General features: G+C 42.2%; 1 protein-coding gene across 5 annotated transcripts in view; it reads right to left on the bottom strand.

Annotated features, from left to right (window-relative positions):
* SYNE2 (spectrin repeat containing nuclear envelope protein 2) overlaps nucleotides 1-15739 on the bottom strand; it is a 296623-nt gene that overhangs the window by 53874 nt on the left and 227010 nt on the right. For all 5 annotated transcript variants that reach the window (XM_037031145.1, XM_037031147.1, XM_037031146.1 and 2 more), the window contains 10 exons: nucleotides 14141-14337; nucleotides 12905-13037; nucleotides 11505-11687; nucleotides 10943-11089; nucleotides 9132-9308; nucleotides 7335-7490; nucleotides 5922-6074; nucleotides 2173-2343; nucleotides 1570-1700; nucleotides 347-551 (listed from right to left, as the gene is read on the bottom strand). In XM_037031145.1, coding sequence (XP_036887040.1) covers nucleotides 347-551; nucleotides 1570-1700; nucleotides 2173-2343; nucleotides 5922-6074; nucleotides 7335-7490; nucleotides 9132-9308; nucleotides 10943-11089; nucleotides 11505-11687; nucleotides 12905-13037; nucleotides 14141-14337 — 1653 coding nt within the window. The remainder of the gene's footprint in view (nucleotides 1-346; nucleotides 552-1569; nucleotides 1701-2172; nucleotides 2344-5921; nucleotides 6075-7334; nucleotides 7491-9131; nucleotides 9309-10942; nucleotides 11090-11504; nucleotides 11688-12904; nucleotides 13038-14140; nucleotides 14338-15739) is intronic.

The following is a 15739-nucleotide window of genomic DNA, read 5'->3' on the forward strand; positions in this document are numbered from 1 at the left end:
AGTCATGTGCCCTGACTGAGAATAGAACCAGCAACCTTTGGGTTTACAGGCTGGTTGGTGCTCAGCCCACGGAGCCACATCAGCCAGGGTGAAACAGTTTTGCTTCTTTTTGAGACTTTGTATGAGGCTTTTGGTTTGGAGATTTACATGCTAGAGTGAAAGGGAGACTTACAGCAAGGTCAGGCAGGTGTCAGGTGCCCCTGACCCTGCTACCTGCTGCCTGGACCGGGCCTCTGAGCCTCCACAGACCCCAGTCTTGCCATGTCCTGACCCACTTCTCTGTCCTTGTGTTCTGTCTAGTCCTCAGGTCTCAGTCCTTGTTTTCCTGAATGGGTTCTGCACCCACCTTTATGTCCTGTAGGGCTGGGGTCAGGATCTCTGCCAGGTTGTTTCCAGACAGGTTGATGTTTGCAAGTTGGTGGTACTTAGCCTCCTGCTGTTCCAGCCTTGTCACAGCCTCGGTGTGAGCGCTGGTAGCGGCCTTCCAGAGCTGGAGCAGACTCTGGGCCTTCTGCAACTGGTCTGCAATGTCTTGGTTTACCTGGGTCCACCTGTCAGGGCACATGAACAGGTCCCCAGTCCCAACCTTTTCCTCCAGCAAAAGCTCAAAGCTCAAAAGCCCAATACTGATAACTAACTTACCAGTAAGTTAATAGCAGACGGATTCCTTAGACAACACTGTTACTGCCTTTCATTAAAACTAATTGCACCATCAATACATAAACAGAAGTTCAAATCTGAATATTTAACTGACTTGAAAGTTAAATATTTTAGTTAACCAAAATATCTACTGTAGTATGACTGCCTCTCAGACAAACATGGAGAAAGTACTGAACCGTATGCCTGATGAAACCTCTCTGCCTGGCTCCTATTTTATAGAGGGGGTCTTTAAACAGGCCTACTTAAATTGTGTTTATGTCCAATTTCTTCTCCAATTAGAAAAGCCACACACATTCCTAATATAAAGTACAAATAAAGGAAACAGTTTTCATTCCACGTGCAGACTGCAGTATCTTGCCTTTCTCCCCCGTCACTAAGTCAGCTGTAGGCCAGCTTTCACACCCCATTCAACACAATAAAAGCTCTGCAATTAACTAGGGCCTCGATTCTAATGGAGATTTCTATCATGCGCTCATTGAAAATCCCTTCCAAGCCCACAAATCACTTCCCCCAAGGTACTCCGACATCCCCTTTCTTCCATCTTAGGATGTTTCCAGGGGAACAGACTGCCCATCTTCCCGCCCCCCAGTCTGTTTCTGCCTGGGGCTTTGCTGACCCTGAGGCTTACACTGGGCATTTGGTCCCAGTGTAGTAGCCTTCTGAACATGGCTGCTCTGGGCTGTAACCGTGCTATTTCTACACTGATTATACCAAACGCTTGAACAGGGTAGGTAACAGCCTTCAAGACATCCAATTTTCATGTTAGATCCTTCAAGACAGCAGAGGCCAGAACAGTATGAAATCGGTGACCTCAGATGACTGAGAAGAGTGAGAACGCCCAAGTCACTTCATGTGCCATCATCGCTAAGGTATCTGATCTATGGTTCAAATTGCCTCTTGGTGCCTTACCTTGTGTGCGTGTGTTGGTACTTCTCTTCGATTATTTCAGCAACCGAGGGGCAGTCATCTTTGAGTTTTCCAGTAACTTCGTGGAGTTTCTGCCAACTTGCTTCACTGCTCTCAGCCTCGTCCTGAAGACACTGAGAACAGAGAGCAGCATCGTCAGTTCCAGAATGGCCAGGCCGACTCCAAAGGAGGCAGCAGCTTCTCAACACGTGCCGTGCATCACAGTGACAACACTCAAACCTCGATGGGACTGGGATAAGTTATTAGAAATGTGAGGAAGAAAACACCTGAGACAACATCTTTTCCCTTGAGACAAAAACATTTAAAGGTGTACAAAAATCCCCACCAAAATCCAAAACCTTTAAATCATGAAATAATATAGATGCTCAACATAAAGAAAATTTCAATGTAAACTTTTACGAAGTTTCACTCACTCGGCCCATGTGATTCATTTTAGAATTTCAAGTGACACTTCTGAGGCTGCTGTTTAAGAGGCTGTTTTGTGTGTCTCTGTCGAGAGCACAAGCGCAACCGTACCCGCTGCCGTGCCTGCTTCTGCCGGAGGCTGTCTGCCGACAACGTGTGTGCGGGATCTGGGTCACTTACCTGAAGGTTCTGCACCTGGCATCTCAGCGCCTCCAGCGACAACACCGCAGGCTTGCTGTGCTCCACGCAGTACTCGAATCGAATTGCCATCATAGTCACATCATCATAGAGTTTATCGTAAACCTGCCACTCCTGTAACGCAGACTGCAGGGAGGTCCTGAGCTCACCGACCTGTACGAAAAGTGGAAGCAGAGTTAGAAAATCATTAAGAGGCTCTCTCATGATTATTTTTTCTTTCCAAGGACCCCATCTACCATTGAGGCATTTCACTGGGAAGGTACTGGAGGAGCTTCGGTGATTAACTGAAGGTGGAAAGGGTAGATCAGGTGGCTAAGCGTTAGAGCAGGTGAATGGAAAAGAGCCCTGAGGCCAGAGGATCAGCGTGGACAGAGTTCAGCCGAAGGAGGGCCAGCCCAGGGAAAGAAGGCTGGGTGAGGAATCCGAATCTGCACGTGTGTGTGGCTTCCACATGAAATGTTGGTGGAATCCTGGTGCTCTTAAAGGGTAACCCCTTAGGACACTGCAGCTTCACAGAGAAGAAATGGCACATGTGGGTTGAGGGAGAAGATAAGAAAACCATGAGGGCCCTGGCTGGTGTAGCTCAGTGGATTGAGCGTGGGCCTGCGAACCAGAGGATCGCGGTTCGATTCCCAGTCAGGGTACATGCCTGGGTTGCAGGCCAGTTCCCTGCAGGCCAATTCCCAGCAGAGGATGCACGAAAGGCAACCATACATTGGTGTTTCTCTCCCTCTCTCCTTCCCCTCTAAAGATAAATAAATAAATAAAATTTAAAAAAAAAAACACAAAAAACCATGAACTAGAAACAGGAAGGAACATTTTCAAAGTGTTAAAAGTGGGATCAGCCAGGAAGGCAGCATTCACTGAGTGATGAATAGACATCACTACAAAGGTAGCAACGAACAGTAGGTATCATCACCCCCATTTCACAGACTGAAAAACTGAGGCTCAGCAAGGTCAAGTACCTGCCCTAGACACGAGGACACAGATGAGGGTGCTGCCAATAGGTGGAGAATGCAAAGTCCTTGCTCTTAGACACTAGGCTCTACTGACTCTGGTGGGCTTACCGAGGGATGATCCAGGTCTATGTCCTCTGCATGTCGTTAAAATAATAGCCTTACTGAAGTATAATTCACACACCGATCTCCCTAATTAGTTCTAGAATGTTTTCTTCTCCCTCACTCCTTATTCTTCATCCCTGCCCTCCCTCCAACAGTGATTTATGCTCTATCTCTATGACCTCCCTCTTCTGGAGAGTTCATGTCGATGGAATCATCTATCATGTGGTCTGTGACATCCATTTCTGTGACTGGCTCTGTCACTTAGCATCGTGTTTTCAAGGCCATCACTGCTCTATCATATATCAGTACTTCATTCTTTTTTATGGCTGAATAATGTTCCATTGCAGGAATATACCACATTTTACAGCCTTTTCTCAGTTGATGGGCATTTTGGTTGTTATGAACCATGCTGCTATGAACATCTGTGCCCATGTTTAGGGTCAGATACGTATTTTTATTTCTCTTGGGTAGATGCCAGAGGTGGAAATGCTCAGTTGTAGGGTAGCTCTATGCATCACCATTTGAGGAATGGCCAGGCCGTGTCCACAGCAGCTGCACAATTTCATATTCACCATCAGTGCAGGGTGCTGTGAACTTCTCCAGCCCCTTACTATCGCTTGTTATCATCTTGTTTTTTATTGCAGCTATCGCAGTAGACATTTCTTTTGAGAAATGTCTATTTAAATCACTTGCTCATCTTTTTTCATTTAGGTATGTGTCCGTTCATTATTGAGCTGTATCTAGAATATATAAGGAATTATTACAAGACATTTAGCTTGCAAATATTTCTCTCTTGTTCTGTGGTTTGTCTTTTTATATTTTTGATGGTGTCTTTTGAAACACGAGTATTTAATTTTGAAGAAATCCAATTAATCTTTTTTTTTTGCTGCTGTTGTCTATGCTTTCGATATCCTATCTAGGAAACCATCCCTAATCCGAAGTCATGAAGATTTACACCTATGTTTTCCTCTAAGTTTTCTTTGCTTTTCTGTTTTTTTCCCCTCACCCAAGGACATGCTCATTGTTCTCAGAGAAAGAGGAAGAGAAAGAGGAAGAGAAAGAGGGAGAGAAACACCAATATGAGAAAGACCTATCTATCAGTTGTCTCCTGTATTCAACCCAAGTAAGGACTGAGCCCACAACCCAGGCATATGACCGGACTGGGAATTGAACCCATGACCTTTTGGTTTATGGGATGACACTCCAACCAACTGAGCCACATGAGCCAGGCAAGTGCTCTTCTAGGTTTTATAGTGTAGCTCTTACATTTATATCTTTGATCCATTTTGAGTGAATTTTTGCACATATGAATGTAGGAATTTCACCTCATTCTTTTGTATGTAGTTTTCCAAGCTCCATTTTTTGAAAAGAATATTTTTCTCCACTAAAACTGTCTTGCATTTTTATCAGAATCAACTGAACATAAACATGAGGGCTTATTTCTGGGCTCTCAACTCTATTCCATTTATCTGTATTTTTATCCTTATGCTAGTACTATCTGCATGTTTTTTACATGCATTACCTCATTTAATCTTTCCCCCTCTATATTTTATTATATTGTAATTTATTGTGTTGTAATTATCTGCTCAAGTGTTTCCTCCAATAGCCTGTGAGCTCAAGGACAGAATTCACTTTCTGCTTGTTTATCTCTGAACCCTGGGCAGTGAGCCCAGGTGCCTTAAAAAAGGCATGTTTAACAAATGACTCACACACAAGGTATGTTAAGCTCAACCACCGTTTCTGCCTGAATTCTGGGGGGTTACAGAATGAGACTGAGAGTCACCTGTAGATTTCATTCATACAGGTTATTTCTAATTCCCTCTTGGGACAAATGGTTAAAAGCAGACTATAGTAGATAACAAATAACCCACAATAAGGCCCCTTTGGGAAACACGGACCCACCTATCAGTGGTTAGTATTTACACTTATCTCCCTCTATTTGTGGGGAAACGTTAAGGTTGCCGTGCGTAGGGATGCCTGGCCTTTCTCTTTTGGTGCTTTCCTCCTGGAAGGGGTCGGGGTAGACTCTGACCCAATGCCTTCCACTTTTCCTCTGCTCTTTCTCCTCACTTCACCCAATGTTTCTCCCCACCCTGGAGTTCTCCCCATGCTGGTGGTGCTTCTAGCTTATTAGAGGTCACATGAGTACAGGATCTGTCCCTGCCTGACACCTCTCCCTGTCTGTGGAGAATCTGAGCTGCTTTTCCACAGCTGCTCCTGAAGATCTGGCCGGGAAACAATGCCAGATGCTCTGTCTGGTTTGGAAGATGAAGACCTTTTTGTCTTAGACATTAGACAACGCAAAGATGACCAAGTGGATTTCTAGACTGCCAAGGATGTTGGAACCAAATTGGTGGCTTTGCCTCTAATTATCTAGTGCAAAAAAGAAAGTAGGGGAGATGTGAAATGCTTTTCTCTACTCCACTTCAATAACTTTCTTTTTTTTTCTTTTAAAAAATAAATAAGTATATTTTAATAAAGAGTTACAGTGTGTTGCACATAGGATTTTTACATCCTTTTACAGATTTGCTCTGTGCATTTTGTAACACTTCAATAACTTTCTCAGCAAGTTTTCAGCTCTTGGTGTGCAGCAGGGTCCATGATTAAACAACAATAAGGTAAAAGGTGGGTATGTGAAGAGAAACAGCACACTCCACGTGAATCTAGTACCTGCTCAATAATGCTGCTCCTCTTCTGAAATAGCCCCTCAATTCTGGAAGCTGTATCTTCTAACAGGGGCATTGTCCCACTCTCCAAAGTCAGATAACTTTGTCTCAACTCATTCAGGGCTTTGGATTTAATTGCAAGTTGATTTTCTATATCCTAGAAGGGTAAAAGAATACAGTTTTCATAGGTGCATAGGCACAGTGCCACAAAATAAGGCATTTGAGATAGAAGTTTGCTCTTTTCAAGTAGAAGTGACATTAGAGTATATAATAGCATTACACCAAAGGCACTGCAATCCTAAGACGCTTAATTCCGTTTTTACAGTGCATTATAATACAAATTTACGGGATTACCATACAAATTTTTTTACAATAAATTCAATTACTCCAAAGATGGAAATTTTAGAAGAGTCCAGGTAACGAGTCCTTATCATCATGACTTGGTAGAAAGAGTCCAGCAGGCCCCACCCCCATCCAGCTCTGCCCTGTCCTGGCTGTTGGACTAGGCACTGAAGCCATCAAACCTCCAAGTCAGCATTTTCTCTTGTGGAAAATGGTGCCGGTACCACATGTCGTGCAGAGCTTGGACCTTAAGCGAAACAGGGCGGCCTGTCGGGGGCCGGAAAGCACTGAGCTGCTAGGCAGACAGTCAGGAGGTGTGTTGAGTCTGAGGTGGCTGCAAACATCCCAGCGTGGAACGGGCTAGTCTAGTGGGTACTTCAAACCAGGACGTGACCATGGGAAAAGCTCTCTTATGGGAGCGTCGCTGCTCACACATCATGTCTGGTGTTCTTCTGCAACCTTCACAGGGGAACTGGGGTGTGACCAGCAGTGCCACCCTCATACGGAAAGTCATAGGTGCAAGAGCGGCAGGCCCTGTGCTGCCTGCAGCGGCGGGGCACTGCGTAAGGACTAATCTACACTTGGGTCGGGGAGCGACAAAGACCAAGCAACCTGGTAAACGACAGCTGAACATAAAGGGGCACGACCGGCGCCCAAAGGTGATTAGGACAGCAGTTCGAGGGGATAAGCGGTCCTTTCAGAGCACGTTACACATGAGGCAAAGAGAAGTCATTTTCCTCTGAAGAAACAGAATGAAAAACTCAAAATCAGTGAAACTTTGGACAAATTCTGTGAATATTTGGTACACTTTTAAAAAATATGTAACAACTGAAAAACATCCACATCAAAATTCCCTACGAACATCCTTTCCTCAGAAATAACAGTCAAACCTCTTAAGGAAAACGGTAACTGTGAAACACTTTGTTGTTTACCATTAAAAAAAACCCTTGGATAATTATCTGCTTGACAGAAAACAGTAAATATGTCCCCCTCTCTCTGGAGGAGAGCCCTGAGAAGCTGCCACAGCGCACCCCTGTCATGCACGAAGGGCTGGGCCCCTGCGGCGTCGGCTCACCTGACAATCCAGAAGCACCTTCTGCACCGAGATCACACTTTCGGGTTTTTGTAAAATTTTCAGTCTCTCCTCTTGTGCCTCCATCCAGTTGTTCAAAATCTGTATTTTGTTTTCATTCTCAGTGATACTTTCCAAAAGTTGTTCTAAATGTTGTATCTACAAATTATGGATAAGACAGTTTCTTATTTTAAACCACATGCTTTTAAATGTAAATGTCAAGATATGATGTTTTAAGTAGGATATTTTTTCTCCTCAGATCTCTAGTTTGTATAAGATTTCCCAATAACTTTTAGAATACAAATAATTCATAAATCAGGAAATAGAATTCAAAATCCCTTTAAAAAAATCTAACACTTGAGCCCTGGCTAGTGTAGCTCAGTGGATTGAGCGTGGGTGTACGAGCCAAAGGATCACAGTTCGATTCCCAGTCAGGGCACATGCCTGGGTTGCAGGCCAGTTCCCAGCAGGGGATGCATGAGAGGCAACCATACATTCATGTTTCCCTCCCTGTCTCCTTCCCTTCCCCTCTAAAAATAAATAAATAAAATCTTAAAAAAAAAATCTAACATTTGAAATGCACCCTAACCTGCTAAGAAAGCTGGCTATTCTGGAGTTCCATATCTGAACAAAATAAAATCATGTTGGTAAAATGCAATATTATATATTATATATACATACACAATGTTATATATTTATACATGTGTACATATATACAAATGTTTGTGTTCGTTTTCCAATATTTCTCGGGCATTTGCTGCTTATGACATGCCTTTATTAATTTAGAAGGCTGCTTGATATTTCATCAAGTAGAATGAGTGTAATTTGATCAATTTTCCTCTGTAGTTGGGAAATGAAGGCATTCTATTTCCACCTGTACAAATAATTGTGAATTTAATACTTTGTGTGCATATCCTTTCCTTTTTGAAGAACTATTTACATAAGACAAACGTTTAAGAGGTAGACTGCTGGGCTAGGAGATAAGATGCAGATAAATAAGATGATTATTATGGCTCTTGAAATTCTCTGAATGTTTTCCAAAAGGGTATTTAAACCATTATCTGCAATGTATGAATGTGACAGCTTTGGGCTTTTACCTTTATTTTTATCTTTGCAAATCTGATCATTTTTCTGACTTAAGTGTGTAATGCTAGATGTTTAAAATTCAATCTATATTTTGAACTGATAATTGAACTTATAATATTTCCATGTTTATTTGTTAATTATAGTTTTCTCTTTTGTGAATTGTTTGTTCATGTTCTTTGTTCACACACTGGAATCTTAATTGTATCAATCCATTTGAATGTTTTCTCTACACAGTAATCAGCAGAATGTCTCTCTCAATATATACAAAGATTAAACATTTTTCCAGGAATAAGTTCTCTTAATCTTTTCAGAGCCATGGAATAAAAATCTACCAAAAGGCCACATATACTTTTCTTCCTTTTTTAAATCTTTTCCAAGCTGAAATACTTTGCTGCTTCTGAACATCTACTTAAACGGAAAATATCAAAACCTCTGACTACTTAGTAGCCTCATATAACACTCGACAGCTTCTTAAATAAAATCGCTCCTCTTCACGTGCCCAACTCAATTTCCCACTAAGAAAGCTCAAAAGAAACATAAGAATAGTTTTCACGCTCTCTTATGAAGAATGGTAAAACACAGGGTTAGAAAGGGCTATAGCAGAGGATACTAGGCTTCACTATAAATTAAGCATCTGAAGACTTTTACAAATTTTCAGAAAGGGGTACTTTGCAAAGGCCAGATGCGACACCAGACTGTGACACAGGAGCACACCTTTCTGTTCAGCAGCCCGTGGACCCGGTGCCACTGGCGGTTCATCTCGCCCAGGTGCTCTGCGAACTCCGTTCTTTCGTAGCGCTTACTCTCTACATCACAGGTGCTTAACTGAAGTAATGACTGGTTAACAAAGTCAACTATCCACTGTTTATAGTCCATTTCCATTCTAAACTCCTAAAACAAAGTAAACAAAAGTAAACAACCAAAGCCTGAAATGAAGTAGTCATAGGTTAGATGAACCAGATTTCCCCATTGGTGCACCTGTCAGGAGCAACTGTCTGCCACTTCCAATGCCCCCAGCCTCCTGCTTTACTTGAGTGGAGAATTGTTTCGGAAATCCCACATTCCTGGGAACAGACTGACTCACCGCTTTGAAACAGACCAAAAAGTCATAGGCAGCACCAAGAGTGGTGGCTACATCATCTGAACCAAAATCAGGACCCAGGATGGACCAAGGGATCCCATGAGAGGAAGCCTGAGAGTTACACTGGAACCCCGAGCCGTCCTGCAGGCCCATGGAAACGACGGGATGGACAGTCTGAAGTGAATGCTCCCAGGACACCTTTAAGGAACTTTACTGATTTAGGCAGCTTCTTTGTTTCTCCGTCTACAGACTAGGCCGCCCATTTTGGATAACTTTAAATGATATACCAACCCCAAACCCACCCCGGGCCAACCATGTTTCTGTCAAGCCTGCAACTTATTTGGTTTATTCTGGCAAGTTCTAGCACCTCCTTTGGAAACATCCAAAGGGAAAAACCATGTGGCACTCGGTAAGTTCCTACAGCCTGTGAGACCGTAAAATCCCACTGCTCACTGAAGTTAGAATGTGGTAAAATATGAAAATAAAATCCTCGATAACATCATGCTTTGTGACTAAGCCATTCATCTCCTGCCTACCAGAGGCTCAACCCATCAGCCTCCGAGGTCTCTGACAGCAATGGCCAGGGTCTTCATTCATCAGTGTGCCTATGGGCAAACACGATGCCTGGCACACAATAAATGTTTGTGCATGGCTTGTTCAAAATTACTTACATCTACATGAAATCAAATATCACGGAGAAAGCCACATTCACATCTATTTGCAGGCTATCAAGTACGTCAACTTGTCCTTACGCTTCTCTTATTCAAAGAACGTTTACTTAACACCTATTGGCTGCCAGGTGTGGGGCTCAGGGTGTTATTTCAGGGAGGTGGAGGATAGCCTCTGCTCTCAAAAGCTGAGTCAAGGTGGGAAGACAGGCAACCAAGCAAATTATACCACGTGGTAGGAACTACTGATGGCACCATGGAGACCCCTAATCCCAGAAAGTGAGCTAATCTGGCTGGGAGAGTCAGGGTTAGATTTCCAAACAAGAAGGCGCTTGAGCCAATTCTTGAAGAAAAACCGAGAAGATGTCTACAGCTAAATGCAGGAAACGGGGATTCCTGGTGGAGGTGCGGCATGTACAAAGGCACGAGGAGGGAGAGCAGCAGAAGCAGTCGAGGGACCACAGATGGTTCGGTTCAGGCAGAGGCCAGGGTTTGCATGGGGGAATGAAAAGGTGAGGCTGGGAAGGTGACAAGGGGCCAGAGACAGTTAAAAGCTCAGACACTGTCCTGTGCTGACAAGAGCTACTGCAGCGGTTTCAGCTGAGTAAGAGCAAGCATACCGCTCTCTCCCGAGAATCACCCACCACTCCATCCCCCACACCCAGAATTAGGTTTTCTAAGTTATATTTTACAGGTCTCTGTGTTCAGCATTTCTCCTTCAATTGTCTTGCCTTGTTATTTAATGAAAAGGCCTCTGGATCTTTTTGTATAATTACCTTGTACTTCTGAAGAAGATTTTTAACTTGAGATGCGGAACTCAGCGAATGCTCAGAGTCTTCACCTGCAGTTTGATGTTCCACATTGTTCATCCAGCTAATCATCTCTGTGATTGCTTTACGAGATGGCAATTTCTCCATCTGAAGCTGCAAGGACAAAATGATTTCCATTTAATTACCTGCAGTTAACAAAATGAATCAGGACATCACTAAAGATGATAATCTGGTTTGATAAAAGGTCTTGCTACATAATTATGCACGTTATTCACAAAAACAAATCCAGAATTCAGGCTTAGAATGAATGACCCCAAAACAATGACAATGACCTTCACATAAACTAACACAGTGGTGCAGATAACTGGGAAATAAAGTAATTAAGTCTGATTTCTCTCTCAGGAAAGATCCCATTGGAGGAGAGTCCAGTAATTAAGACCTATATTCAGTGGTACCAGAGAAAAATTGATAGTGTCAATGAAAATTATTGAATCAAAGAAATAATTTTAAAATATTTGTGAGCTAACAAGTGAATGCTAATTTAAATGCTGGGTCTTTAAATACTTACCTGGTGAAGTTTTTCTTGAATATCTGGAAGTTGAGTTATGACCATTGTCCATTTTTGTTCAAACTGTGCTAAAGAAGCTCTCAGTGTGGCCGTATCAGCCTCTTTCAGGTGAAGAAGTTGGTTCCCGGTACTGAGCACTGCAGTCTTCAAGGAGGACTTTTCATCAAGCTCCTTTGAAAACTCCTGAAGGAGAGAGTTTTAAAACTCAGAAACTTAAAAAAAAAATTAAATATAGAACAGAGTAGCTAAGAATCAGGATAACTGGTTTGAGTCCAAAACAAAAGTGAATTCGATTCAAATAGCAAAAACGTACATGCGTGGGCCTGTGCCCACGCATGCACAAGCACACGCGTGCACGAGCACACGCACTTCTCCTGCTAAGGGTCAGATGCTGCTCCAGGTGTTAGATGTACGGAGGGGAACAAAAAAGATGGAACGCCTGCCCCATGAGTGGCTTATAATTTAATGACTAGTATCTTTAAAAATAGACAAATCGAGCCCTGGCTGGTGTAGCTCAGTGGACTGAGCGCGGGCCTGCGAACCACACGATTGCGGTTCGATTCCCAGTCAGGGCACATGCCTGGGTTGCAGGCAAGTTCCCTGCAGGGGCCAGTTCCCAGCAGGGGATGCATGAGAAGCAACCATACATTGACATTTCTCTCCTTCTCTCCTTCCCTTCCTCTCTAAAGATAAATAAATTTAAAAAAATCTTAAAAAAAAATAGACAAATCGTCATTTCAACTTTAAAAAAGAAAGTAGAAAACACAACACAAAGTTCATATTAAATGAAATGAATGCAACAAAAGTTTTAACTAAAATATTTGAAATCTTTCCTGTACACTTAGTTTTTTTAAAATATATTTTAAAATATCTACATTTTAATACCAAAATGAGCAAGCAGAGCTACAAAATAAGAAAAATGGAAAGATAAAAGGCCGAATGTTCTAAAGTAAAATTTATATTGCAAAAGTAACACTTAAAAATCTCAAAACAATAACATTTTAGAAAAAATATTTGAAAGAAACATTTTAGAACACCAGTTTTCTGTAGTTTAAAACCATGTGTTTATAAACTTTAATATTTATGACTTAATAATCCTGGTTTTTGTGGGGGTAGCAGTTATTTTCTGTATTTATAAAACACTCCCCAGGTCAGAGGAAGTTTTAAACTTATGTTTACTTCATAGGGTCAATTAAAAATATACTTCATCATTATTATAAATGCATAAACAGAATAATAAAAGCAAACAGTTTTAAATTTAGAGAATGCAGCTGCTCTTAGCCCAAGCTTTATTCCTTATCCACAAATGGTCATGGAGACTATCGTATCAACCCTGAACATTTCCCCCTAATACTTATTTCCGACTGATAATCATCCGCACATATTCTACTACAACTTACAAAGAAACTGTCTATGTTGCTTCTGATTGTATCCAAGTCCTGAGACACATTGAGGGACTGTTCCTTCCAGTAGTTCAGAGTTTGCTGAGAAGCTTCCAGCCACTTGGTTAACTGGTCCGAATCTCGGTTGTAACTAATTAAGAGCAAAGTGAGAGAAAGGAAATTAGAAATGTGCATCATCAGCATAGTTCCTTCTTATTTCACTTTGTTTTCCTGTGTTCATCAGCCCTCTTATTCATAAAATGATGATGACTGTGAGGATGACACCTGGCTTTATCCTGTGCCCCAAATCTGATGCTCCTGGCATTTTTATTACTCTCTCCATTGTGACTAATCAAGAACAAAGAAGTATTTTAATGGCTAAACATTCTTTTTTAAATTTCTGATTACAGCTACACCAAAGTAGACCAATAGGTGAAGACAGGGATTACTTTTTTCATCAAATGTCCTCTATAGATTTGCGTGTAGCAAAAATATAACCAGCATTTGTACAAGCTATGTAACAAACAGAAACACGCAGTTGGCTAGATGCCAACGTATTTAGCTGATGTGATTAAAATACCCAGGCAAAATGCTACCCCTCTTGTAACTTTCAAACTTCTTTAGGTTAAGACAGCCCCATAAGAGGCAGGAATAAGAATGAGGTTTAAACGTTATGTTCTTTGCTTTCCTCAAGGGGTTCAAGTTATAAGAACTAAGCCAAAAAAGTCTCTGAAGAACTAAGACTTTTTCAAACAGTTGTATTAGGGGACGTGGGGGGAGGTGGAGAAGGGTATGGGGGGATAAATGGTGATGGGCAGAGACTTGACTTGGGGTAGTCAACACACAACACAGTGTACAGATGATGCGTTGTGGAAATGTGCGCCTGAAACCTGTATAATTTTGTTCAATAAATTCAATGAAAAGGAGAAACCCAAAACTACTCTTAGCTAAAATTACTTAATTTTCTTATAAACTTCAAAACTTTTGGAACAGGAAAGAGCACCATCATAGTATAAAGGTAATGTGTATAATTTTACAATTCCTAGCTTCCATAGAACTGATTATATATTCTAACAAACCAGTATTAGCAACTCCAGACCCCCTGCAGCCCAGAAGAGGGACCCCATTGCCTCACTGTCAAGGCGAAAAACTGTACAATAGGGACCACATGTAAAACCCAGCAGACAATAGAATCCCTCTGAGGTCTCTTTCCACAGCAAAATTTGACGCCAATCAATCTCTAAGGGAACGCACCTGATCAGGTGCTTCAGAAGCGTTTGTAGTCTGTGTAGTTCATGGTCGATTTTTTTGTTTAGGGATAACCACTGCTCCTCTAGTTTTGCAATCTGGCCTTCTAATTCAGGACAGCTCACGGATGCCACCAGCTGCTTGCCTTCATTCAGAGTCTGGTAAAGCCGGGCATGCTTCTCATCGATGTTTCTTTTTATTTGCTGATAAAAGTCAAGTCACAGAATGAATTACTTTGAAATGAAACCAACCAATTTACACACAAACATTTCATAAGAGGCCCTGGCTGGCATAGCTCAGTGGATTGAGCGCGAGCCTGAGAACCAGACGATCGCGGTTCGATTCCCAGTCAGGGCACATGCCTGGGTTGCAGGCCGGTTCCTTGCAGGCTAACTACCAGCAGGGGACGCACAAAAGGCAACCATACATTGGTGTTTCTCTCCCTTGCTCCTTCCCCTCTAAAAATAAATAAGTAAATAAAATCTTTAAAAAAAAAAACATTTCATAAGAAACCTACAGTAGAGTTCACTGAAGAAACATTTCCCCTCCCCTAACCCCGAAGACTACTGCAGGCTGGCTGGACAAACAGGATTTATGGTTCACTGACTCGGGTTTCCAACTAACGCATTTCTACTGCGCAGGCTCAGCTGTATAGACTAAAGACATGAGAACAGGAAACAACAATTCACAGCTTTAAATTTAATGGGTAATCCCTCCAACTAAAAACAAAAAAGCTGGCGGTCTATGGAGGCACTTTCAGCTTGCAGACAGGTTGTGTGTGGCCTGAAGATTGTTTTGAGTATCAGGAAATTTCACACAGAAATCAGGAACTTTTGTGAGCCTCTGGAAAAACTGGAACTTATAGCCACCTGGGTCTGCATTCTCACGGGGCAAAGATGGGCTGAAATAAGTAGGAACAGGCCCCTGTGGAGTCTGCTGGCTCTGGGCCCCTGTACTGTAGCCGCAGCCCCCTCCAGCTGGAGACCACTCCACGCCCCTTATTTCTGTCCTCTTGCCTGGCCCTTTAAGCATTTTATATTATAGCCTAGATATGAAGGGGATCAAGAAGAAATGTTTCTTGATTAGCCTTTAGACCCAAATAGTAGAAAAATTTCATTTCCAGAGTCTCCTAAATGTAAAGATTCGGTAGGAAGTAGGAGGACTTCAGGAGAACAAATTAAAGCAGACAGCACATCACTAGTAAAACTTCATGCAAAGAAAAATAAAATTCTTCAAAACTGAGAATACAATAACCCCCTGAAGAGAACTGTCTTAAGGCAATTATCTTCCACAGCTGTGTTCAGCTAATGACACTTATCCTGACAGCTATTTAAATTTAGTCTTAAGATGGCGGTGTAGGCAGACATGGCTTGCTTCTTTGCACAACCACATCAAAATTACAACTAAAATACAGAAGAACCGTCACTCATAACTGTCAGAAATTGAGATGAATGGAAGTCTGACAACTACAGAGTTAAAGAAACCATATCCTTCCAGACTGGTAGGAGGGGTGAAGACGCAGAAAGGGCTGGTACTTCCCCCATGTGTGGTGGATAAAAATTCGGGAAGGATATCTTGGAAGCGAGGAGTCCCAGCCCCACACCA

The sequence above is a fragment of the Sturnira hondurensis genome, unplaced genomic scaffold, assembly GCF_014824575.4.
Source record: "Sturnira hondurensis isolate 20B ecotype Veracruz unplaced genomic scaffold, ASM1482457v3 Scaffold0021143, whole genome shotgun sequence".
NCBI classification, from domain to species: Eukaryota; Metazoa; Chordata; class Mammalia; order Chiroptera; family Phyllostomidae; genus Sturnira; species Sturnira hondurensis.